This window comes from Carassius auratus, chromosome 3, assembly GCF_003368295.1.
Source record: "Carassius auratus strain Wakin chromosome 3, ASM336829v1, whole genome shotgun sequence".
NCBI lineage: Eukaryota > Metazoa > Chordata > Actinopteri > Cypriniformes > Cyprinidae > Carassius > Carassius auratus.
Genome location: NC_039245.1, coordinates 12252369 through 12278207, shown reverse-complemented (window position 1 = coordinate 12278207; position 25839 = coordinate 12252369). Strand labels below are relative to the sequence as shown.

The following is a 25839-nucleotide window of genomic DNA, read 5'->3' as shown; positions in this document are numbered from 1 at the left end:
CTCACACACACACACACAATACCACTGTGTTCCCAAGATTCATTGCAGTCATTGAACCCTTATGTTGTTTTAATTTTAATTTAGTTTTTAATTTCATAAGAAAAAGCAGTGGTATCATCAAATCATACTGAATCAGGAAGTCTTTATTGTAAAAAAAATAAATAATAATAAAAAAAAAATCTACATTCCCAATTCAAAATTTTCCAGTGACTGGTCACATGTAAAAAACTGTATTAGTTTTTTTTTACAGTGTTATATATGGCTCAGTCAGTACTCCTACTCCCATATATGAAATACAGGGAATACAATGGAATAGTGGATTGCAATAAGGTTAGTAGTATACAACCCTACCCTAATAGTAAAATAATATTTTTTAATCATACCCTTATTGGGGGCTGAGCCCCCCTAAAATCAAAATCTTAGAATCGCCCCTGCAGTCAACAGGCAGCAAAATGGTAATATACAGCAAAATACAGCAGTGCTCTGTAAGTGTGTGCTCATTCGTAGCACCATTTATTTCCCTTCACCATTTAAGCTTCATCAGGCTCGGTTTACTTGCAGACACTGGCAGAATCCTAATTTGACTCCACCAGTTGCTTCTGACTACTGTAATCCTCTCAACACAAGCCTGAAGTGTCTCTGAGAGCTAAAATACTGTAAACACAGACATACAAACACATCATTTTCCTTACAAAAATGCTAGGCAGAACACAAGAAGGACCTCAAGGAGTGTTGTTAGCGCACAGGCTTGACTTTGTTAGTTATGTTCAGTTTTTAAATTAATATTTAATTTAAAAAAAGGAAAACTCAACCTACCACTGTTTCGATTCTTGCGGTTGGATTTGCCGCCAAGCAGCATCTTCAGACTGTTCCTGAACATGACTGCACAGTTCTGGACCGGGCTATAGAGAGATCTGCAGAAAGAGAGAGGGGAAAAAATACATCCTTTCAGACACAGAAACTGTATCAATAAATACTACTAATAATAATACATTTGAAATATGCCAATTTAGCATACTCTTTCTAATACTAATAAAAATGATGCTGCACAAACACTAAGCAACACATGTACAGTACTTGATAACAGTTGCCACTATGTTTGAAGCTATAAATAAAACTTGTAACAACGCACACAATAACTTCCTGCACTACTACTTCGCCTATCAGCACTGATTCCCAAAACGTGTGATTCTTTACAAATGCAGCTCGACTTGTGATGTTCGCCGCACATCAGCTCTGAAGTCTAGACAAAGAGTTACTGAGGGGATTTTTGGAAGCCTGTGATTATATGTTTCAGGTACACAGAGCCTTCAGCCTGCTGGAACGCTGCGGCTGATAATGAGTTTCATTCGTGGGATTCGTCATTCATCACTGGATTATTTTAGGCCTCACTCAACACCCACACTGTGGAGGGATCACACCTTGATGCTGCTAATTACCGCTTCATGTATGAGCTGTGTGTTTGTGTGTGTTTATATGTGTGAAAGAGCACAGGACAGAGACACACTTTGTTCTATTGCTGCAGAAGGTGATGTTGTTTGTGGATTTCAGTGGAAGTACTTCTTTGACGGGTCTTTGCGCAGCTGAATTCACATGTATGGAGTTAAAGAAGAAGAACAGAACAGAACAGAATGTTGGGTAAGCCCAACCTTCTGTGTAAGTCATGTAAGCTCAAATCCGGTTTGCGTCATTTTCTGATGCTTTTGTTTTTTTTTTTAAGCAAAAAGGCAAATTTCACACAAAAAAAAGAAAATAGGACAAAATGATAGAGAGAAGAAACCACAGAACTACAGATAAAGAGAAGAACTTTGCTTCCCCTGCACACCAGTATAGCATGTACTCGGTTTCTTCTTGGAAAAGCACTCTCCACACCTTCAGAAGTGATCTTGGCTGAGGTCACAAATGAGAAACAAATGTCTTTGTCGGGGGTGGTTGTGTGTAATGTATATGCACATGATTTTCAAATCAACATCCATGACCAGATATTCTTCTTTTCTATATCACTCGCAACTTTTCACTGAGCCAGCGTTGCTACGTTTACTGTGTGTTGCTGGGGCCACATTTGACAGAAAGCCTAAGTGTGACAATGATTTGGTGAGGGTCACACATATTTTATTATTACTGAAGATGATATCCCAAAATCGATTTGTTTTAACCATTGTGGTAACTTTCCTGAGCACATTCTGCATACTTGAAGCCCTGTCGCCTCCGCTCATTTCTGCTGCATCTGCCTGGTCATGAAAAAAGTCCCTCTACCCGACTGAAGCCAAATGTGAATGTTTAACATTAACAATGCTGAACAAAAAAGGTCAAGCTAATTAAGTCAAATAAAATGCAAAATAAAATGCAACCAAATGCACCCCGCTATTTTTCAAAAAAGACAACTTGTCTGAGATTAAATATAAGACCTCTTACACTTTATGCAACAGTAATAACACTAGACCAGCTAACCTCAAAGTTAAATGTAGATTTATTTAATGCATAATATGCTTAAAGTTTACCCTTCAAGTTTGGAGACCAATCGAGTCAGTTTGAGTACTGTTATATATTCTAAATAGTATGCAAGGTTTTAATTAGTATATTTCAAATCATACAGTAGTATGCGGAACTATGTATCTGCAGCCATCACAATTTTATGACATTGCAGAATATCCAAAAAATCTTACTGCAAATGCCAAAATATGTACAGTACTTGGCCAAAAGTAGCAAACTACATATTTTGAGAGAATGTTCGAATTTCCAATTGAATTTTTATTGAATTTTCTAAATAACTTTTTTTTTAATATTCTAAATAGCTTAGTTTTTTCTGTAGTAATAGCTACTGTAAAAATAATAATTTTATTAGTTTTTCATGCAGCAGATTCTGAATAAAGATGAGAGAGGAAGAAAAGGATGACATTATCCTGAGGCTGTGCTTCTGTCAACTGATGAAGAACGGAGAAGACATAACTCAGTGTAGCGAGGTTTGCTGCTGTTTAGCGAACCATGCCTAAGCATGAGAGTGACGAGGCTAACACTATTCCCCAAAACAGTCCTTCATACTCGGCCATGCGCTTTAATGCAGTCTGAATAAAAAGGTGACACACAAACTAATGAGAACCTTCAACTGAAAGTTGATAAAGTGAAAAATGGCTTCTGCAATGGAGCCATAGAAGGATCCATCACAATTGTTTAACAATCAAACAAATAAATATTGTTTGAAATTGACAATGGTGTTCCTAAAATGGGAGAAAACAGTGCCAAAACTTTGTCCGATTTAATAATTATCATTTAACCAAGAAATTATTTAACCAATAAATCACTGTGAGATATTGCTATCTCTTCTTCCAGTGAGACCTGGTCAAGACGGCAGCACAATACAAAACAATAAAAAAATAATCACAGAGACAGTACCACAAATTACACGATCAAAATTCATTAATAGAATCAAATCAAGAAAACCTTTAAAAATACTCAATGTCGGAAGTGTGTCAAGATTAATTACATTTTGAAATTCATTCCAAGGCCCAAGGAGCATAAGTGGAGAAAGCACATTTACCAAATTTTGTAAACAATACCCTTCGAACTGTTAACCGAATACAGGAACCTGATCTAGTCCAATGAGTTGGAATATTAACAAATTAAATAATGTAAAATTATGTAAAGATAACCAACCTAAAGATGCATACAAAATACCATGATGCACCCTTGATTCTGCGCCAGTGACAAAATGTAATGCTGCATGATAAACAGAATATAAGTTTCTAAGTAAAGAAGTACCTGCATGCAAATATAAATGATCACCATAATAAATTATTGATAAAAATGTACTCTACTAAATTCTTGCGGGAAACTATAAAAGAAGCCTAGTTTTGGTCTAGGCTTTTTCAACAACTTATCAATATGTATATTAAAAGCTAATCTTTCATCCATCCAAAAACGTAGATATTTATAAGAACTAACTCTTTCTATAAGTGAACCATTAAAGGTTGTAATTGTCAAATCTGTTACCGTAGTGAGACCGTGACAAAAAAAATCATATACTTTGTCTTATTTGAGTTTACATTTACGTTTACATTTATTCATTTAGCAGACGCTTTTATCCAAAGCGACTTACAGATGAAGACAGTGGAAGCAATCAAAAACAACAAAAAGAGCTATATATATATATATATATATATATATATATATATATATATATATATATATATATATATACATATATATATATACATATATATATAAAATATATAAGTGCTATAACAAGTCTCAGTTAGGTTAACACAGTACACGTAGCATGACATTTTAACTAATATAATAAATAAAAAGAAAACAGATAGAATAAAAATAAAAGAATAGAGCAAGCTAGTTAGAGGTCATTACACATACACACACATATACATATACAATTGCATAATAAATGAAAAGAAAATAGAATACAAAAAGAATAGATTTAAAGAATAGAATTAGAATAGTGAATGTTAAAGTTAGAGGGTCAAATAAAGATGGAAGAGATGTGTTTTAAGCCGATTCTTGAAGATGGCTAAGGACTGCTCGGATTGAGTTGGGGAGTTCATTCCACCAGAAGGGAACATTTAATTTAAAAGTCTGTAAAAGTGACTTTGTGCTTCTTTGGGATGGCACAATCAAGCGACGTTCACTTGCAGAACGCAAGCTTCTAGAGGGCACATAAATCTGAAGTAACAAATTTAGGTAAATGGGTGCAGAGCCAGTGGTAGTTTTGTAGGCAAACATCAATGCCTTGAATTTTATGCGAGCAGCTATTGGAAGCCAGTGCAAATTGATAAACAGAGGTGTGACGTGTATTCTTTTTGGCTCATTAAAAATTAATCTTGCTGCCGCGTTCTGAATTAATTGTAAAGGTTTGATAGAATTGGCTGGAAGACCAGCCAAGAGGGCATTGCAATAGTCCAGCCTGGACAGAACAAGAGCTTTAACAAGGAGTTGTGCAGCATGTTCCGAAAGAAAGGGCTAGATCTTCTTGATGTTGAATAAAGCAAATCTGCAGGATTGGACAGCTTTAGCAATGTGGTCTGAGAAAGTCAGCTGATCATCAATCATAACTCCAAGGCTTCTAGCTGTTTTTGAAGGAGTTATGGTTGATGTGCCTAACTTGATGGTGAAATTGTGATGAAACGATGGGTTTGATGGAATCACAAGCAGTTCTGTCTTGGCAAGGTTGAGTTGATGGTCCATCATCCAGGAAGAAATGTCTTTTAGACAAGCTGAGATGCGAATAGCTACCGTCGGATCATCAGGATGGAATGAGAGGTAGAGTTGAGTGTCATCAGCATAGCAGTGGTATGAAAAGCCATGTTTCTGAATGACAGAACCTAATGATGCCATGTAGACAGAGAAGAGAAGTGGTCCAAGAACTGAGCCCTGAGGCACCCCAGTAGATGTTGAGACTTGGACACCTCACCTCTCCAAGATACTTTGAAGGACCTATCTGATAGGTAAGACTCAAACCATTGAAGTGTTGTTCCTGAGATGCCTTTCACCAGTAGCGTTGATAGGAGGATCTGGTGGTTAACCGTGTCAAAAGCAGCGGACAGATCAAGCAGGATAAGTACTGAAGATTTGGATTCTGCTCTTGCCAGTCTTAGAGCTTCAAAAACTGAGAGCAAGGCCGTCTCAGTTGAATGTCCACTTCTGAAGCAAGACTGGTTGCTGTCAAGGAGATTGTTGTGTGTGAGAAATGTAGAGACTTGTTTGAACACAGCTCGTTCAAGTGTTTAAAAACTAATTTTAACTGCAACAATGAGCGCTGCATAGAAAAACATCCTGCAGTTGCTGTAGAGCTTGTTTTAAAGAAGATGCTGCCATATAAATAATTGTATCATTTGCATATAAATGTATTTTAGCTGAGTCAATTCCATGACCTAAATCATTAATATAAATAGAAAATAACAAAGGGGCTAACACAGATCCTTGAGGAACTCCAGTATTTACATGAAGAAAAGGTGAGTTATAATTTTCGACAGACACACATTGAGTGCGTTCTGAAAGAAAGTTTTCGAACCATTTTAAAGCGGCTTCACTGAGACCTATATACCTAAGTCTCTGTAACATTAATTTGTGATCAACTGAATCAAAAGCTTTAGACAGATCAATAAAAAAAGTGGCACAGTACTTTTTAATATCTAGAGAAGTTATAATATCATTTGAGACTCATGTAGTTGCAGTAATGGTGCTATGTCCCATTCTGAACCCTGACTGATTATCCTTAAGAATATTATTGGCTGACAAAAAATGTTTTAATTGATCATTTATCAGTGATTCAAAGACTTCTGCTAAGACTGCCAATTTAGAAATAGGGCGATAGTTATTTGGGTCTGCAGAATCTCCCGCCCTAAAAAAGGAATAACCATTGCTAATTTCCAAATTTTGGGTATTTTGTTGGAGGTGAGACTTAAATTAAATATAGTGGCCATAGGTTCTGCTAAAAGATCAGCTACCAATTGTAGAAATTAAGGCTCAATTTGATCAATTCCTGGTCACTTTTTATATTTAAATTCTGTGTAATATGCACTTCTGAAGTGCTATTTTGAGCAAACTCAGCAGTTTCCCTAGAAGTATGAACACCCAAGTTAGCAGACTAGGAGATTAAGCCAATTGATGTAAAATAATTAGTTAATGAATAAATAACATAGTTAATAAAGTATGGATTTGCTAATCAAAACTATTTGCAACTAGTATTCTGTGTGAAGCTTTAGGATGATCTGCTGCACAATCATCACCAAGAGAGCAGTCTGTCTGTCTGTGCTGACAAAGGCTGTTAGTATTTATGTGTGTGTGTGTGTGTGGGGGGGGGGGGTGATGATTTAGCTGTGCTTGGCTTTCTCTCCTTGATATTTGTCTGGGTAAAACAGAACCAGTGGGACGAATGTCACACTTCAAAAGTGTGCCAGAAATCAGACAGAAATCGAGTCCTGGTAGAAAGCCAAATGTTCAGCTTTGTTGCATCTGTGTCTGCTGTTAATCCTGCCTATCTGAGGGGGGCCAGTGTGAGATGGTCCAACTGGATTACTAGTACAAGAATCAGCACAGAGTGGGACAGACAATCTAATGGTATGGCACAGTACGGCTCCGTACGGTTCACTTTTGGGGGGTATCCACTGTACAGTACCTGTTACCTGGAAATGTTTTCAGTAACACCTTAACTGAGGGTCCAAGCGAACTGTACCGTTACCAAAACGTGATGTATAACTCTGCTGATCACGAATTGGCGGGAGAGAATCGTCACTACCTGCGTCACAGAACTTGCGACACAAACACAACACAACCTCTAGATTTAAATCAGCACAGCCAGAAAAGCTGAATTTTCATGATTCTTAAGAAATTATTCTAATACAGCATTTATTCCAAATGTAAATCTTTTGTAACAATATACACTACCGTTCAAAAGTTCGGAGTCAGTAATTTTTTTTCTTTTATTCAAGGATGTGTGTAATTCTAAATGTGTTAGAAAAGATTTCTATTAAAAAAAACACGCTGTTCTTTTTAACTTTATTCATCAAATAATCCTGAAAAAAAGAATCACAGGTTCCAAAAAAAATTAAAATTAAGCAGCACAACTGATAATAATCAGTATATTAGAATGATTTCTGAAGGTTAATGTGACACTGAAGACTGGAGTAATGATGATTCAAAATCATCATCGCATAACAGAAATAAATTATATTTTAAAGTATACTAAAATACAAAACCATTAATTAAGATAATGTATAATTTGTGATTTAATAATTTAAAATAATTACTATTTATAATTATATAAATATATATATAAGGGTTTTATATTATTTATTAATGACATAACTATGTCATTTATAATTATTTTCAACAATAATAATATTAATAATGTTTTTAAGATTGAAGCAAGCACATGGATTATTTGTACTGTAAATTAAATTTATAGTTGACAAATAATGTGTTTATAAATAAACAAAATAATTATTATTATTAATAAATAATAATTATTATTATGTATTAAGTATTATCATCTGAAACAACTAGTGTACCATGGTGCTTTTTGTTTTGTTTTGTAAGAGACACAAGCACACACGCTTACCTAGCATTGGTAAACCTAGCAAAACAGGTTTATGAACATTCTGAACAAATAAGCCATTCGCATTCAGATCTGCCTGCAGAACATAGCCTGCTTAAATCTCACACACCTGCAAAGACTTCAAAAAGGCATCAAAACAGAGATTAACATGCTCTATCAGCTACAAAATCTTCCTTGTCAAACTGGAGATAGTCTGAGCTTTTCGAACTCCGCAATCAGTAAAGAAACAGCCAGTGTTATCAGAATCAAAGCAGTCTGATGCAAGAATACTGGCTTCCTTAATTCACTGTTAAAAATAAAAAATAAACCTCTAAAGGTATCCTGCCACAAGTTATCAGCCTGCATCATGATGATGGAATCTTCCGGACTGATGGATCACAGCAGGAGGGATGTCACATTAGTTGCAGACATCCATGTCTGGCTGGGAGACGCTGCTCATAAATGACAGCCATTTTCTTACTGCAGTCGGCAGGTTGTTGAAAATACTGTTGCTATGATTCAAGGAGGGGGAGGTGGGAGTGCTAAGCTCCTTTCAGTAGAAACAAATTGTTTGTAATAATCTAAAATGCTAACTGGAACCGTGTTTGCTCTCTTCAGTTGAACCTCATGCTGTTCTACATAGTTCTAGAGGTCAGCTACCAATAGTGGCACCAAACACAATAATGGTCACATACAGGTTTCACAAACACTTCCATTAGGAAAGATCATTATGGGCGGATTAATTTTCTTCTCCCACATCAAAATACAGATCCTTTTGTAGCATGATAATGAAAACAAATATGCACATTTTAATACTGGAAAATACAAGCAACATTTAGTCACAACACAAATTAATGACAGCTAAATGTGACTTTTAAAATAATGTGTTTGTGTGATGTACTTGATGAATTTAGCTAAATTAAACATTTATCATTATCTGTAATTGTTAATAAATGCTAAAAACAGAAATCGAATCATTCGCACTTTTCACTGTATAATACTTTATGTTATACTTTCAAGCCGGAATTATTCACATTAAAGTGCTATTATTGAAGTTTATTCCAAAACAATTAAAAATGTACTTAAAATAAATGAAGAATACTTGAAAATACTTCAATACAAAAATAGTAAAAATAAATGTAAAATAAATAATCAGTTTAAAATAAATAAATAATTGAAGATGGATTCAGAATAAAAAAAACATGTAAAATATAAATTAAAATCCATAAACAAATAATTAAACAAACAAATAAATATATTTTCATAAAATCCAGGGGCCTGTACCATGAAGCTAGATTAGGTGGCTAGCCAGCTATGTTTCAGCTTAGTTTCCGCCAACCCTGGGTTTTAGGTACTATGAAAGTAGCTCGGCTTTAGTCGGTGTTCGTTGCCATGGTATCTTACGCTGCACGGCTAACCTGCTCCGGGGCAGGTTATGTTCTGGATTCAAGATCTCAAACTGAAGGTGGACCAATCAGATGTGAGAGAAGTGACACATGTCTGACACAAAGTCACTCCAGTTTATCTTGCTCCAAATTAAAGGTCACTTATGCTTAAAAAAAAATAGAAGTCTGGCATTAATGATAATAACTGAGTCATTTTTTGATTTATATAATTATTGTGATTCATATTATTATTTATCTCTTACACACTAGCAATTTTAGTTTAACAGTTATTATACATTATTTTAAATAAATATTAATGTATACAGATCATGTAATATAAATAAGCTGTAGTATCAAAAGATTGCACTATTTTAAAAAATTACAATTCTACATGTTCAAGTCTCTATCACTATATATTTTCAAATGTATAAACTAAGTTAACAAGTTCCACTTGTGACTACACTGATGGAGCAAGATCATTTATTTTATTAGTCCTCCTCCATTTTTCATATGACAATTAAATTTGTCATATTCTTCAAATCTCTTAACCTTTAGCAAAACCTTTAACCTTTAGTTTTGAATCCCGCTTGGTCTCTCGCGAGAAGTAAATCAAACTTGCTTTGTATTGCATGGCTCGTGATTGGCTGTTCGCCAGTGATGTCACACATTCATGTACATGCGCTTCACAAACTCAGGATCAAAGCCTGAATTGACAAAGAAAGTTAATGAACAGCATCATGGTACCAACAAAGCCGGATTGGAGAGGTTTGGTTTTGTCAACTCAAAACTAATCCTGTAACTCTGAATTTGTTCAGCTACTATCATGGTACAGGCCCCTGTTAAAATAAAAACATTTGAAATGAATAAATAAATGAACAAACTATGGTTGACCATGCCAATCACAACAATCTGTTCACTAATAATGACTTTAACATCCATCATTATACAGCCTAAACTCTAACGACAATGATATTTTCAATTAATAAAATGATCTGGACTGCAAAAAGATCAAAAGAACCCAAAACAATCAAGCAAAGTCAAGTATCTATCTTCAAGTCCTTAACAAGACTTTTCCAGAAGTAACCGGAGAGCTACTACAGGCATATAAAACTCTCTGGCCTGAGCCACCGTTTTGAGCTTGATGGATTGAACAGGAGTGTGAAAGACCTAGAGCCAAGAGCCACAGAGCTTTATATTTTATACAGTCTCTCCCTTTGACTAATGCCTCCCACAGCTCAGTGTTACAGGAACCACACGCTGTTTGTTTTCTACTATTCTACAAAGCCAATGAACGGTGAGCGTGCCGGGAAAGGGGGCTGTGGGACAGGGGTGCCGTCTCGTGACTTCAAGGTTTGGGTCGTGTGCATTGAAACATAACACTCTATGACACACACACGCAGAAGAACAAAGAATGGGAGATAGGTACGGATATGAATGCATATAGCACATTCCCAGAATATGACAGCATGTTCAAACACACACTGTCAGTGGTGCCATTTGTGTGTTATTCACACTAATTTATCTGCGTTCCTCCATAAAACACCTAAAGACTTTCAGAGGGAGACAATGGTGTCAGTTTGACCTGAATTTTTTCAGAGAAAACCTCACACAGATTGAGGGAGGAAATGCAGTTAAAGCCCCCTGCACACACACGTGCGCAAACATAGAGCTTCCCTTTGTCTCATCACTTCCTTTCCAAACACAGCAGCGCTAAAGTGCTTGCAGAAACTTGGGCTCCAAAAGAGAACAAGCTTCTCAAAGAAGTTTAGAAAGCTCAACTGATGCTTCCTCATACTGATCTACTGGCATAAGGAAATTTAAATGGGAAAGCATGCATTGGTAAAATGTCCTAGAAAAGTATATTTTAGATTGGCATAAAGACACAGCATTTCCTTTTTGAGTGTTTGAGCCCAGGAAAATACAGTTTATGCATTCAGCAAATGAATTTTGTGTTGGGCAATGGACCTTGTTGGGAGACCAAATACTACATTGCTGATCTGGAGACATCTCCATTCATGTCACCCATCCGTGTTTGTACAATTGTCTTCAAGTTACTGTGATCGCAAACACCTGGCTGGTCAGGTTTGATGAGGCTTTCTTCAAACTGGCCAAATACAAATAAGACAGCCGTAAATGACAGATGTTAACAATAAAAGTGGGAATGAATCCCATTTCAAAGAGAACGTGTGCAGATGAGGAGTTAATGCGCTCGCTTAAAGCGGGATTTATACTTTAACCTGGCTCTGCTTCGCAAGCCTCCGCTAACTGCGTGCACACCTTCCCAAAATGGAGGCTTTTTTCAGTGAACCATCGCAGTAGGTTTGTCTAGTGTCTTCACCGGACATTTGAACTCTGTGTCAGTACCTCATAAATAGGACGAGGCAGTTTACTGTCAGGGATTTGTCATCTGTCCTGCAGCATCCAGTGTAGCATCACTGATTGATTATAATGAGTACTACTAATAACAGTTATTATTTTTGCCATCTATATAAGAATAAAACTTTTATTAAAAATAACAGTGAACTTAAATTTAAACTTTACTTAAAACTTAAACAAATGATCAAAACAAACTTTCCATACCAATCAGCTGCAATATTAACATAAATATTTTAATATAAAAAACAGCTCTTTTTTAGAAGCGCAGAAAGTTTGTATAATGTATAATTTGACTATAAGAGGTCAAAATGTCTGACTGTATTCAGTTGTTTTCCTCCATCTTATCTCACTAATAATGCAAATTCTACAAATGTGCCACAGGCTAGGGTGTAGTGTGATAATTACCAGAAAATGATGCTTTATCTAAACACATTGCTAAACCAGCAGAACCCCATGAAGAAAGAGACCAGTCAACCAGTAGGGGGTTTGTGAGGGACTGATGTGAGGTGATGTGGGGGGCATCAGGCATCGCAGCTGTATCTGCCGACTCTACAGCCCAGGGTTTGAACAGATTTAATGGAGAGCCTGAAATCAAAGAGTCCACACATCTTCAAAAAGAGCTCCTGCCTGTTTGTTCTCACTGCTTTTCAAAGAATTCCCTGCTTCACTTCTTACGTTTGATTCACACGGTCAAAATAATTGGCCAGTGTCTCCTCGCCTTTCAACAGTGATGTGAGGTGCTTTAAGTTTCTCTGTGAGTTTTGACAGTTCGGCAGATACACTACAAAGCCTGTTGATCTGAATGGAAGCAAACAGCTGAAGGAGGCCATGTGACAATCCATATACTGTACATTAACGTTTATTTGTTTGTTTGTTTTTTATTAGAAAAAAATATGTTATTTTATTCAGGAATGATACACTAAACTCAACAATGATGCATATATATGTATATATATATATACATATATATGCAAGATGAAAACCACTATTTTCTGTTTCAGACATTCACATAGTATCTTTAGTTTATAATAACATAAAAAAAATAAATCCAGGTTTTGATTTTCAAAAATTTATTATAAAATGTTATTGTTTTCCCAAAATACAATAAATCCATGCTACTTTTTTCTCTCAAAATGCATTAAATCCATTGAATCAATAAAGTTTTTTCATATTGAAACTAATGAAAAAAAAAACACAACATGGTAAGTTTATCCAAATATGACAGCCTCTGAACTTGGTCAATATTAATCTTAAATACAGGCACTGGACTAAAAATACATTCATCAGTCATCGCTTCCAAAATGAATTCAATGGGTCATCTTGTTAATGCTATAAATTAATCGCAGCAATAAAATACAATTTCATCATTAACAAGAACATACAACAATATCACATTAGACCACAGAAATTCCAAAATGACCTTTTCTATATTCAGCTTCCAAAAGTGCATTCATCTTTGCCATGTTACATTCATTTAGTTGACTAGTGCTACAGTATGTACTGTATTAACAAAAACATAAATGGCATTAATAAAAATACTAACCCTGACAAGCTACACAATATCGCATTCATAATCGAATGTGATTTATCAAACGTTAATGAACGTGATAGCGTAGCTTGTCAGCAATCTACAGCTCTGTTCTAGAGGTGCTCCGATCACGATCGGCCGATCGTTAATGCGCATCTTGTCAGTAAAGCCAGTTCTCTAATCAGCAGTTAATTCCATCAGGTGCGTGATTTCACATAGAGCAGCTGTTACTACACAGAGCCGTGGTTAACTGAGAAGATGCGCCAAAAAACGCTGAAAATGAAGTGGATTTGCGCATCTTCTCTATTAACAACGGCTCTGTGTAGTAACAGCTGGTCTATGTGAAATCACGCACCTGAGGGAATTAAGCGCTGATTAGAGAGCCGGCTTTACTGACGAGATGCGCATAACGATCGGCCGATCGTGATTGGAGCACCCCTACTCTGTGCAAAATTCATCTGTATAATTTCAGTCTGAAAGCACGTGATGGAGATTTATCGGTACTATTAATAACAGAACCGGCTTTACCGACGAGTTGCGCATATCAATATCAATCGCATTCTGCAAAAAAAAAGAGACTGCCGTTTGTCATGGTTTGGAAAAAAAGGGAGAAAACATGACCTAATAACTAATGCGTAAAATGTAAACTTTTTAATTGCATTAAATATTGTTATATTTCACAATATTAAATTTTTTTAATGAGATTCTTAACACACTTTTTTTTTTAAATAAGTGTAAAAGTAGTGTATATGTTTGTTATAAAATAAAACTTTACATAAACTAAAATATTAAAACAAAAAAATGTGCTACAAATAAATAGCATTATATATATATATATATATATATATATATATATATATATATATATATATATATATATATATATATATATTAGGGATGCACGATCATGAATTTTCATGGCCGATTCCGATACCGATTTTTTTACAAGCAAACTGGCCCGATTCCGATACCGATTTTTGTTTATCTTTAAGCAACAAACAAGAAAGAAGGAAAGTATGCATAAACAAGATGTTTATGTGGTATTCAATAGGCCAAACTGGCTTTTGGCTATTGAAAACAATAACCGTAACCATCTGAAATTAACGACAGTATCTGCACAGTAAGTAGCTTAAATTCAAAACAAACACAGATGGTACAGACATCAGCATTTAGCTTGTGTTTTTGAATTGGGTTGAAACTACATAGAACTGGCCTTAAATTAAAAGATGAACTGTAACCATGAGAAATTAAAGACAACAACTGCATAGTTCTACAGTCCAAACAACACAACACACATTCAATAACATGTTTCTTATCAGCATTCAGTATTTGTTTTAGTTTTTAAATTTGGTTTAAAAAAAAAACCGCTTTACCAGTGAGAATAAAACAGTATGCTATGTAAGTAAATTATTCCAAAATGTTAAAATCAAATAATGTTGGTCCGAATAAAACACAGATGCAAAGTGTTTCATTCGTCCAAAAAAATTATTTTTATTTTTTTTACTTGAGCCAATGAAAAATAAATAACTATTGTCTCCAGTTAAAAAATTATATAGATGTGAATCATTACCCATAAATGTTTTAATTGGATGAATGAAATACTTTTTTCACCGAGCTACAGCAGGTGATTTTTAAATCAAATTAAGTCGATGTATTTTTTAGGTAAAATAAAAATAATCCTGACGTTTAGGCTACTTCTGTCTTTTCAAACGTGTATGCAGGTTCTACTTTAGAAAAAAAATCAGTTTTGTCACAGTTTAGTCCGTTTCGTTTCTCATCCAACACGTGAGAAGTTGATCTGAACATCTCTTCACGGTCCACTCGTGTTCAGGGCGCGGGTGCTCACGCAGGTTATTATATATATATATATATAATACAGAAAACATTACATATATAATGTTTAATTGCTGGCATAGATATTTATGGGCCTTACATTCTCTCAATTTCACCCTCCTTTGGTAAGTGGGCCAAGAACTATATTTACACAAAGGCTAATGACACACTGTTGCTTTATCTACCCACTTGAACACACAACTTTCTCTTTCAAGCTTAAGAATGGCAGTAATTATAAATTGTGCCACTGTTGCCACAGAAAGGAAGAGAACTGTATGGCATTGCTGCAATACAGCTTCCTGTGTTTAGTTTGGGAAATGCTGAGCAGAAAATCACTGTGATGGGAAAAGCACAAAAAAGTTCAATATATCAACCCTAAACCACAATTAACCTGCCAAAAGAGATGATTCCAGTCCAGGGTTGTTTAATGTCATTCGCACCATTCATAAAAAGGTAAAAACATTCTCTGATCAGACTGCAAGTTTTACAGAGTCAGGTGACAGCAGTGCTTACATTAGGTGACAGGATGTAGGGGAGATGCATGAGGCAGGACGAGGGGAAGATATAATGTAAGGCCAGGATGGGCTCATTCTGCCTCTGCAATCCCAGTCAGGATAGTGGTCCCGACACGGCCCACTTCCCACTCTAGCTGTCAGGAAATGTATGGATCCTGGCAGCACCATAGAATACAAATCAAGGGGAAATCACAGAGTTGGCCGTGTGCTGCTTTTCGGAGTTGATACCATGCAGGGTCAGTCTGAGGAACACTGTACCACCTGAAGTTTTACATACCAACTGCAGAATAATAATAATAATAATAATAATAATAATAATAATAATAATAATAAATACTAATAGCAAACAAACAAACAAAAAAACTAAATCTAAGAATTACGACTAAATGTGACCATGGACCACAAAACCAGCCCCAAGTGTAAATTTTTCAAAATTGAGATGCATACATCATTTACATAGCTGAATAAATAAGCTTTCCATTGATGTATGGTTTATTATGATCGGACAATATTTCGCTGAGATACAACTATTTAAAAATCTGGAATCTGAGGATGCAAAAAAATCTACATACTGAGAAAATCACCTTTAAAGTTGTCCAAATTAATTCTTAGCTATGCATATTATAATCATTTTTTTTTTTTGATACGATAGGAAATTATACAAAGCATCTTAATGGAATATTAATATCCTAACGATTTTTGTCATATAGGAAAAATCTATAATTTTGACTCATAAAAGGTGTTTTTTTTTTAAAAATAATAATAAATAAAACACAATAAATAAATAAATTCATTCATTCATTAATGATGATGATGATGATGATATAGAGAGACATCAAATCTTAAAACTAAAATCATATAAATTGCCCAGTGCATGCAGGCATACATACATACATCCATAAATAAAATCCCTATGATTTTTACCATTTTGCCAATTTTGTGGGGTTTAATGTAAACTGAAAGGCTTCTTGACATTAGTTACACATGCATATGGTCAAAAACCCTGCAGTAATAATAATGGACAGAATCGAATATGCCATTTCCTCAGCCCCTGTGGTGGAATCTTAAAATTGAGTCCAAATATGCCAGCCGTGGCAATTCTGATAACAACCCTATTCAAATGTAACTCCATAATTAATGCTTCACTAAACGACAGCAGAACGTTGCATAGCAACAGTAGAATCATCATGCTGGTGGAAAATGGTGGGTTAAGTCTGAGTGTGTTTGAGAGGCTCGGTCACGATGAATAGACAGACTAGAAACCAGAATGAGACGGGCCATTAGCTCCTCGACATTATATACTGTTACTGCCTTCAAATGCATTCATATATGACATTGGGAAGCTCTTTCGTGCTAAAGTCATGCTTACACCTGTACTCGGAGACCAGCTGACTTCTGAGGAGTCTTATAGTGTATTGTTATACGATAGCTTGCGTCTCACTGCTGTACCTTTCTGTTCTTCCACTATCTTGCCATTTGACATGATGATTCTCATAGTAAAAAGTAACTGTAATACAATGATTATTTCATAAAACAATAGCATGAGGCAGTAAAACAATGAACAAATGAATTATAAAGCAAATAAATATATTGTACACTCACACACATCACAATAATAACAATAATTTTTGTATCACTGAAATAAGAAATAGGGGAAATATGTTAAATCACTAAAAATGTGTCACAATTGCTGGAATTCCAGCCAAATTTCGAATTTAACTGCGCAAAATTGGAATATCGCTCCAAACATTTGCGAACAAGCACCATTTCCATCCAACGAGTCAAAGAGAAGAAAATCGTCACATCCTGATAAACTGGCACAATACATCACTAAGAAAAGTAAGAGAAGTTACTGAATATTATCCTTCTCAGAACAAGCAGTCGAAACACATGAATGCGGTTATTGCTTTCGGAGGTGGGCGCTGCTGTTTGGGAACGCAGTCGTTTAACAGTTCTGGAAAGCAATTATACAGAAATACTTTGATGACAGACTTTGCTCAGGCATTTCCGAATGACCATAACAACATTTTAGAAGCTGTGGAATGAGATCGGTCCGCTGGGTAGTCAAGATTTACTGTCCCATAGCGCAGTCACATGACTTTTATGCACTTGGAGGAATTTATTAGATATATATATATATATATATATATATTTCCATCTCTCATTATTCGCATTAATATGGCGTCAATTCAATGCCAATATTATCCGAGCGCACAACTGATGGTGGCGCGCGCTAAATCGCTTCCGCGAGAGGAAAACTAAATCTGACGCGATGAAACGGGAGCCCGCGAGCTCATTTCAAACTCGCGCGCTCGTGACATGCACTCTGCAAATACAAGCTCTTGCGCGCAATAAAAGCCCTCGCGTGCATATGGTTGTTCCCCATGTCCTCGAGCTAGATCATCTCACCTCTGCTCGCGCAAACAATTTTATTTTTGTCAGTCGTGGGGCGGGGCTTGCGGTTTTAGTTGTTATCTCAAATGTCATTGGTTATTCCCCTTTTCCTGAAGTCAGTATTGAACGCCTGTTAGAATGATTAATAATTCACTTAACTTGTCCCATGACTTCATCAGTGGACCAGATACATGCGAGTTATCATTTCATTTGCTTGTTTAATTTGTTTTTGTCTTTAACCAATAACCAATGACATTTGAGATAACAACTAAAACAGCAAGCCCCGCCCCACGACCGACAGAAATAAAATTGTTCACGCGAGTAGAGGTGAGATGATCGAGTGCGAGGATGTGGGGAACGTGGGAGGGCTTGTATTCCGCGCAGAGTACATGTCACGTGCGCGCAAGAGTTTGAAATGAGCTCGCGGGCTCCCGTTTCCTCGCGTCCGATTCAGTTTTCCTCTCACGGGAGCGATTTTTCGCACGCGCCAGCATCAGTTGTGTGCTCGGTTATTATTGCCATTGATTTGCCGTCATACATTAACCCTTTTAAGCACAAGTCAAAAAAACACCTCAAGTGAGCATGAAAACCTTTTTTGCGGTATTCAGTGCGATACTTCAATTCAATTCTGATGCGATACTTCAAAATGTGCATATAAGCAGGCTGATGGAAACCCAGCTAATGCAAGGTCGTTTAGCATCCTGGGATTATGTGAAGGAAAAGCAAGGAGTAGGTCTTCTGTGTGGTAAGCAGTTTTAGAGGTTGAAACATCTCTCTGGCTTCCACGTGAACACACACCCACAATAATGTTTCCTTGAGGTTCCATTTCAGGCTGACATGCAAAAATAACCTGGTCAGGTGCAGCATTCGATTTCTCATGAATAATCCAGAGACAGACAGAAATCAACAGACTTGTGGGATAAAGGGACACTGATACACTGCTGAGACAAAATATATTTACATCTATTTTAAGAAACACAGATGCTTAAATTATCTTTGGAACAGTAACCACCATCCAGTATTTGATCAGAATGTCACATAGAAAAAAAACTATGGCAAATAGAATACACAATAAAGGTAAAAATATTGTACATCATATAGTATATGTAGAGTATATTCTGTCAATGTCATGCCGTATCCATATATGTGCAGCTGCTAAAACAGAGCCAAAAATGTCATGAGGACCTTGATCCAGACAGAATTTAAAAAAAAAAAGCAGAATTGAACAAAAAAAAAACAGTGTCAACAAACAGTGATGAACCAAACAGAACTGAGAAAAACAATCAATCAAAAATGTCTTCGGAATATGCTGATCCAACAAAACTGAACAAAACAAAACAAAAACAGAGCCAAAACGTCTTGATGATGAACCAAACAGAATGAAAAGAAAACAAACAAACACGACAAAGATGTTTAAATGAGGATGTTGATCCAAACAGAACTGAACAAAACAGAGCCAGATGGCAGACAGACAGACAGATACAGTACATATAATTATAGACAGACAGACAGATAGATAGATTTCTCTTTTCTTTACAATGCATTCTCAAACACTGATGCAATACCAACTCAAACCTATTATTTTATATTAAATATCATCAGAGCATTAATAAAGCTGATGAGAAAGACATGTAGACAACACTGTCCAAACTGCTAGTAGTGAATGTACGCAGCTGGAAGGACATTAAAAAGCTCCCCGGACTTCCTTTACGTCTTTTACGGCTGAGCACTGAATCAGGCACACAATGACCGGATTTCCTCCTTTGGTCAGGAGTCTGTGCACTCATTCATTTCCCTAATAAAACTTTACATGCAGACAAGACACAGATCTGAACCAAATTCCTATTTAACAGATGAAGCTTATTTCTTCTGGCTAAAAGATATTGCCGATTTGACCCATTTCCATTAAATCCTTTTGCTTTGTTAGTGTGTGCAATCGTCAGAGATGGTCCAGCAGTGAAATTAGCAGACATTCCAGTAAAAAGATTGGAATAATAATATTTTTTAAGAAGGCTTTTTAAAACTATAATAATATGAAATATTATTACAAATTAAAATATATATTTTTTAATTGTGATATATTTTTAAATGTATTTTTTTTAGTGTGATGGCGAAAATTTATTTTCAGCATCATTACTCCATTCTTCAATGTCACATGATACTTCAGAAATCATTCTAATATTATTATTTCATGTTCAATTATTATCAATAACTATTGTTAAAGTTATTACTGAAGTTATTACTTTCAACGTTGAAAACAGTTTTGCTGCTTAACATTTTAATGGAAATCTTGATACACAGCATTTAATTGAAATAGAAATCTTTTGTGACATTTTGAATGGAAATCAAAATATTAGAATAATTTAAATTATTTTACATTAATACTATGTCATAATATGCTTTTTTTGAATAGTATATTTATTTCAAATAAACAAACTTGGTGAACAATAAGAGCAAAAAAAAAAAAGAAAGAAGAAACTTTATGATTTGTTCCAAAGCTTTGTCCAGTAGTGTATTTTAAAACAAAGCTAGTGACCTGGTTCTAGTTCAGTAACATTCTTATTGGTTCACTGTTTGTCCAGTTTCAGACTATTGTGCTTTTTCCTCCAGCCTTCCTTCCCACAATGCACTGGCAAAAGGCTGAGGCCTCCGCTCACTTAAAAGCAAGCCCGAGGGCAGGTGTTCCTAGCAAAAACCCTAAATCTAGGGGCATAGATTTAAGAGGGACATGGAAAGATTTGGGGCGCTCAGTCACCCAGCAATTAACAATACAGAGATAGAGATGGAGCAAATGGACACCCATCAGAATCAATGAATCACACTGGCCAGACTGACCTAGATTCTCTGTGCAAGCAATCCTCCTCCTCCTTGTGCTACTTACTGTATAACATCAGCGTGCCTCTTCAGTACTAAACAATGAACGTTTGGCTCCAAGGATCACCACTGGGGGTTTGAGAGAAGACAGGCAGGCAGAAGATACCGCATGAACTCAGACTGTTCATTTTGGTCTGGTAAAGCCATCAAGATAATTCATGATGGGAACTGGAGCTACAGGAGATGCGTGCCGATGCAACGGTTCAAGAATGTGCTACGCTATGTAAACACAACAGAGGATCGAGTTTCATCAAGATGAATGTTAGTGTTAAGCGCTGGCAGAAAAAGTACAGTCAGGGCCAAATACATCATCAGCATCATCACAGCTGAATGCATGATTTATGATTGTTCATGCCATCTCAATCATGTTTTGTAAATGAATAAGATGAGCGAAACAGAGGTGGAATCTAGTCAAGTTATGCTGAGGTCAATACAACCCGTTCCATTCTTTTAATCCATTAGTTTTCCAACAAAGCCATAAATAAGTAATGTATAGTGCAGGAAAGTAATATTACTGTATTATTATTGGCTTGGGTTGTAGACAAGCAATCAACAACACTAAACATCTGATGTAAAATGACATAACATTTGAAATGTCTCTTGTTTAATGATCTCAAAAATCTGGATAAAATGAGAGTCAAATAGGTGTTTCATTCAGATGACTACAGATTTTTAACATTCCTTTTTCATTTGGAAGAAGCAGTTAAAATACTGGACTACAGAGAAAGCAACAATAGGGTCCTTAGTTAATTTTCTCTGTAGAAAAACAGATGCTTAATGTACAAACAGTTAAAAACAGACCTACTCTGTTAAAAAAAAAAAAAAAAAAAAGTGTTGCGAAGTTGTAAATAAAGATTATTGGAGCACATTTTACATGCATATACTATTTCAGTTTTTCTGCATAAATGTTTTTATTTTAAATTGAATTTACTATTTAAAAATTGTATTAAAATTTTATTTGCTATTATTTGCTGTTTATTTGTATTTGTAAAATGTACTAGCAATATCTGAGTAAATTGTTTTAATTTTTTTTTTTTAAATTAAAAAAAAAGATTAGATTTAAAGATTTAAAAGATTAGATTTTACACCAAATTGGAATGTTCCATTAGCCACTAACTTAAATAACTTCAGATTAAATAAATAACTACGATAAAGTAATAAAATTACTAAATATTATATGAATACAAATGAAATTGAATCCTGCAAATATGAAAAACAAAAGTAAATTATAGTGAATTATAATTCACATATATACTACAAATAAGGCTAATTATAATGAAAATAACACAACTACAACTAAATCCTGAAGAGAGATTCAATTAATCACTGTTGAAACGAGAACCACACCAAAAGAACTTGCCCAATGATTTAACTGATACATTTTAATTATTAACTAAGCTGCCCTAAATTCACAAACAACGTTATATTTTTTTATTTATTATCGACAGTTGGATTCACAAGCATTATTTAAATTGTACAATCATTTTTGATTCAATTACTTATTTTTCACAGCGAATCATGAATTGCGTAGTACACTGTCATTAATTACTCACCCTCATGTTGTTGCAATCCCATTTTCATTCATTCTTTGCAACACAAATTAAGATATTTTTGATGAAATCCGAGAGCTTTCTGACCCTGCATAGACAGCAATGGAATATGGAGCCAAAAGAGTATCAATAAAGATAAATGCACACACTACATTCACATATGCACACATAGGATTCATACATGCACACACATAATTCATAAATACACACACAGGATACACAAATGCGCACAAAATTCACAAATGCACACACAGAATTTAAAAAGCACAGAAGATTCACAAATGCTTACACAATTCAGAAATGCAAACAACATTTACAAATGCACTCAAGATTCACAAATGCACAGGACAAGATTCAGAAATGTATTTCTGATGCACACACACATATATCTTGATTTACAAACTGCTTGCGGTCTGTGAACTTCACTGCATTTGTGTGTGAATTTTGAGACTCCTCTGACTTGGCTCGACACACAAATGCCTTTTTTTAAACAGGGAATGATCTGCAACCAATCAGATATCTCCCTTGTTTGAGCCAATCACAAGAATGCACCCCACGTGGGGGATTGTTCACTTATAAGCCAATCAGCGAACGACTCACTTTCCTCAGCGAACAACTCACTTTCCTCAATCAGCGAACGACTTACATTCCTCAGCGAACGATTCACATTCCTCACGCAGCAAACGACTCGCTTTCCTTAGCGAACGACTCCCTTACCTCACGCAGCCGGCGACTCACTTTGCGCAGCCGGACACCCACTTTGCGCAGCAGGAGACTCACTTTCCGCAGCCGGAGAGTCACTTTCCTCTCGCAGCGAACGACTCACTTTCCTCACGCAGCGAACGACTCACTTTCCTTACGAGTCAAGCAGCGAACGACTCACTTTCCTCACGAGTCACGCAGCGAGCGACTCACTTTCCTCAGCGAACGATTCACTTTCCTCACCCAGCGAAGTTGAGCGAACGATTCCCTTTCCTCACTCAGCCGGCGACTCACTTTGCGCAGCTGGAGAGTTACTTTCCTCTCTCAGCGGACCACTGACTCTCTCTTCATGTAGGGACCGAATATTATAATTAAAGTGACTTCTATATTGCATCCAAAATAATATTTAGATATATTTAAAATATTCAAAAAGGTGTAAAAATTTTGTTTTACTTTCATTAAAATATTTCAATAAAATGAAATAATTGCCTATTGCAAATTTATGAATCCATGGTTAACTTTTTTTCTGCAGTCACAGTCTGGGCTATATGTATTGAGACATTTTTAAATTTATATTTTGTAAACATCTGTATTTCCATACAATTTCATAAATAAGTAGGCTATAATATGTCGCACCACAGGCATATGGCGCTGTGTGAACGCGTTCATGTGATTGGCTTATAAGTAAACAACCACGTGGAGTGCGTTCTTGTGATTGGCTAAAAGAAGGGAGACATCTGATTGGTTGCAGATCATTCCCTGTTTAAAAAAAAGGCATTTGTGTGTCGAGCCAAGTCAGAGGAGTCTCAAAATTCACACACAAATGCAGTGAAGTTCACAGACCGCAAGCAGTTTGTAAATCAAGATATATGTGTGTGTGCATCAGAAATACATTTCTGAATCTTGTTCTGTGCATTTGTGAATCTTGAGTGCATTTGTAAATGTTGTTTGCATTTCTGAATTGTGTGTGAATTTCTGAATTTTGTGTGCATTTCTGAATTTTGTATGCATTTGTGAATCTTCTGTGCTTTTTAAATTTTGTGTGTGCATTTGTAAATTTTGTGCACATTTGTGTATACTGTGTGTGTATTTATGAATTATGTGTGTGCATGTATGAATCCTGTGTGTGCATATGTGAATGTAGTGTGTGCATTTATCTGTATTGAGACTCTTTTGGCTCCATAATGGAACGGACACTTTCACAGTCCAGAAAAGTAGTAAGAACTTTTTGTTAAAATAGTCCATGTGAAATCAGTGGTTCAACTGTAATGTTATGAAGCTCTGTGAAAACATTTTGTGCGCAAAGAAAACAAACAATGAGGTTTTTTTTTTCAACAGTTTTTTTTTATGTTCACAAGGTCTTATGGGTTTGGGGTTTAATGACAGAATTTTCTTTTTTGGATGAACTGTACCTTTAGGCAAACTTTTTATCCCCATAAAGAAACTTAAATAGGAAAAAATCTTCAAGATTAAAAAGAGTTTGTGACCACTTTGCTCATGATGCACTGTACTGTAGATCTAAGTGTTTGCAGCAGATGAACAGAATATGGAAATACTGCTGTACTGAATCAGAATTAGAAAACACACCAGACCAGAAGACCATGAGTGATTCTCCAATCAGAACGCCAGATAGATGCTGTAAGGGAAACAGGTCAATTTAGCTCAAAGGGAATCATTTAAGATTTTAAAGGGAATTTGAACAGAATCACTGATTCACGGCTGTTCACGGAGACGCGCCTGCGGTTCAGTGAACGAGCCGTTTAACATCAAATCTGCGCTGGATACTAATATCCAAACTATAGTGAAACCACTATCAATTAGCACAGTAACAAGATCGGCAGTTTAAGACATTAACTTGTAAGCACAAAACACAAGATACTTCTCTTTTCAATATGAATAAGGCTTTATTAGATAAATCTAAGACATATAAACTAATCTAACACATAAACGCACGCACACACACATTCACACAAGTTGCAGGAAGGTCGAAAGTTAGGGAAAGATGAGTTTAAGAGAATGGAAATATGGAATCCCAAGTTAACAGCAATACGTTAAATTGCATAGACATGAACAACCATCAATCACGTAATTAGCGCTCGCATTGAGTTCCTCAATGGGGTTAAAATTATATTAGATACACCAGCACAACAAATATCTGGGAATACGTTGCCTTCGTTTGCTGTGAAAGGGACTCCAGTTGAAAGGGGTATCCCGGTGTCGCTGATTGGCTTGAAGTTCAGTAGTGAAGTGACGTCTTGGGAAGCCCGTGGTTGCTGGGCGTTGGCTAAAGGTGCAGAGTCGTGTTCGCTGGTTGAAGTTGAATGGACGTTACAAAACTTAACTCAGAACACGAAACTCTCAAACGGAAAAGAAAAGAAATAAAGTTTGACGAGACTAGGTTGTTTTCTTTCTCATTGTGGCATAAGTAGCAGCAGGCAGGCACGCTGGAACCGCGCTCGAAGAACAATGATGACTACCGCATGGCTAGATGCTACAAGCTAAAGCTAGGTAGCAAAGCTACAAGCTAAGAGCAGGCATGACTGATAGCACGAGCAAGGCTGGAACTAAAAGCCGGCATGGCTAATAGCAGCAGCTAGACTAGAACTAAAAAGCCGACATGGCTAATAGCAGCAGC

At 35.9% G+C, this 25839-nt stretch overlaps 1 protein-coding gene across 1 annotated transcript in view; it reads right to left on the bottom strand.

Moving 5' to 3' along the window:
• The window catches only part of LOC113048373 (SET domain-containing protein 5-like), a 122042-nt gene that overhangs the window by 52792 nt on the left and 43411 nt on the right, over window positions 1-25839 (bottom strand). The window contains exon 3 of the mRNA XM_026210163.1: window positions 817-914. Coding sequence (XP_026065948.1) covers window positions 817-880 — 64 coding nt within the window. The 5' untranslated portion in view covers window positions 881-914. The remainder of the gene's footprint in view (window positions 1-816; window positions 915-25839) is intronic.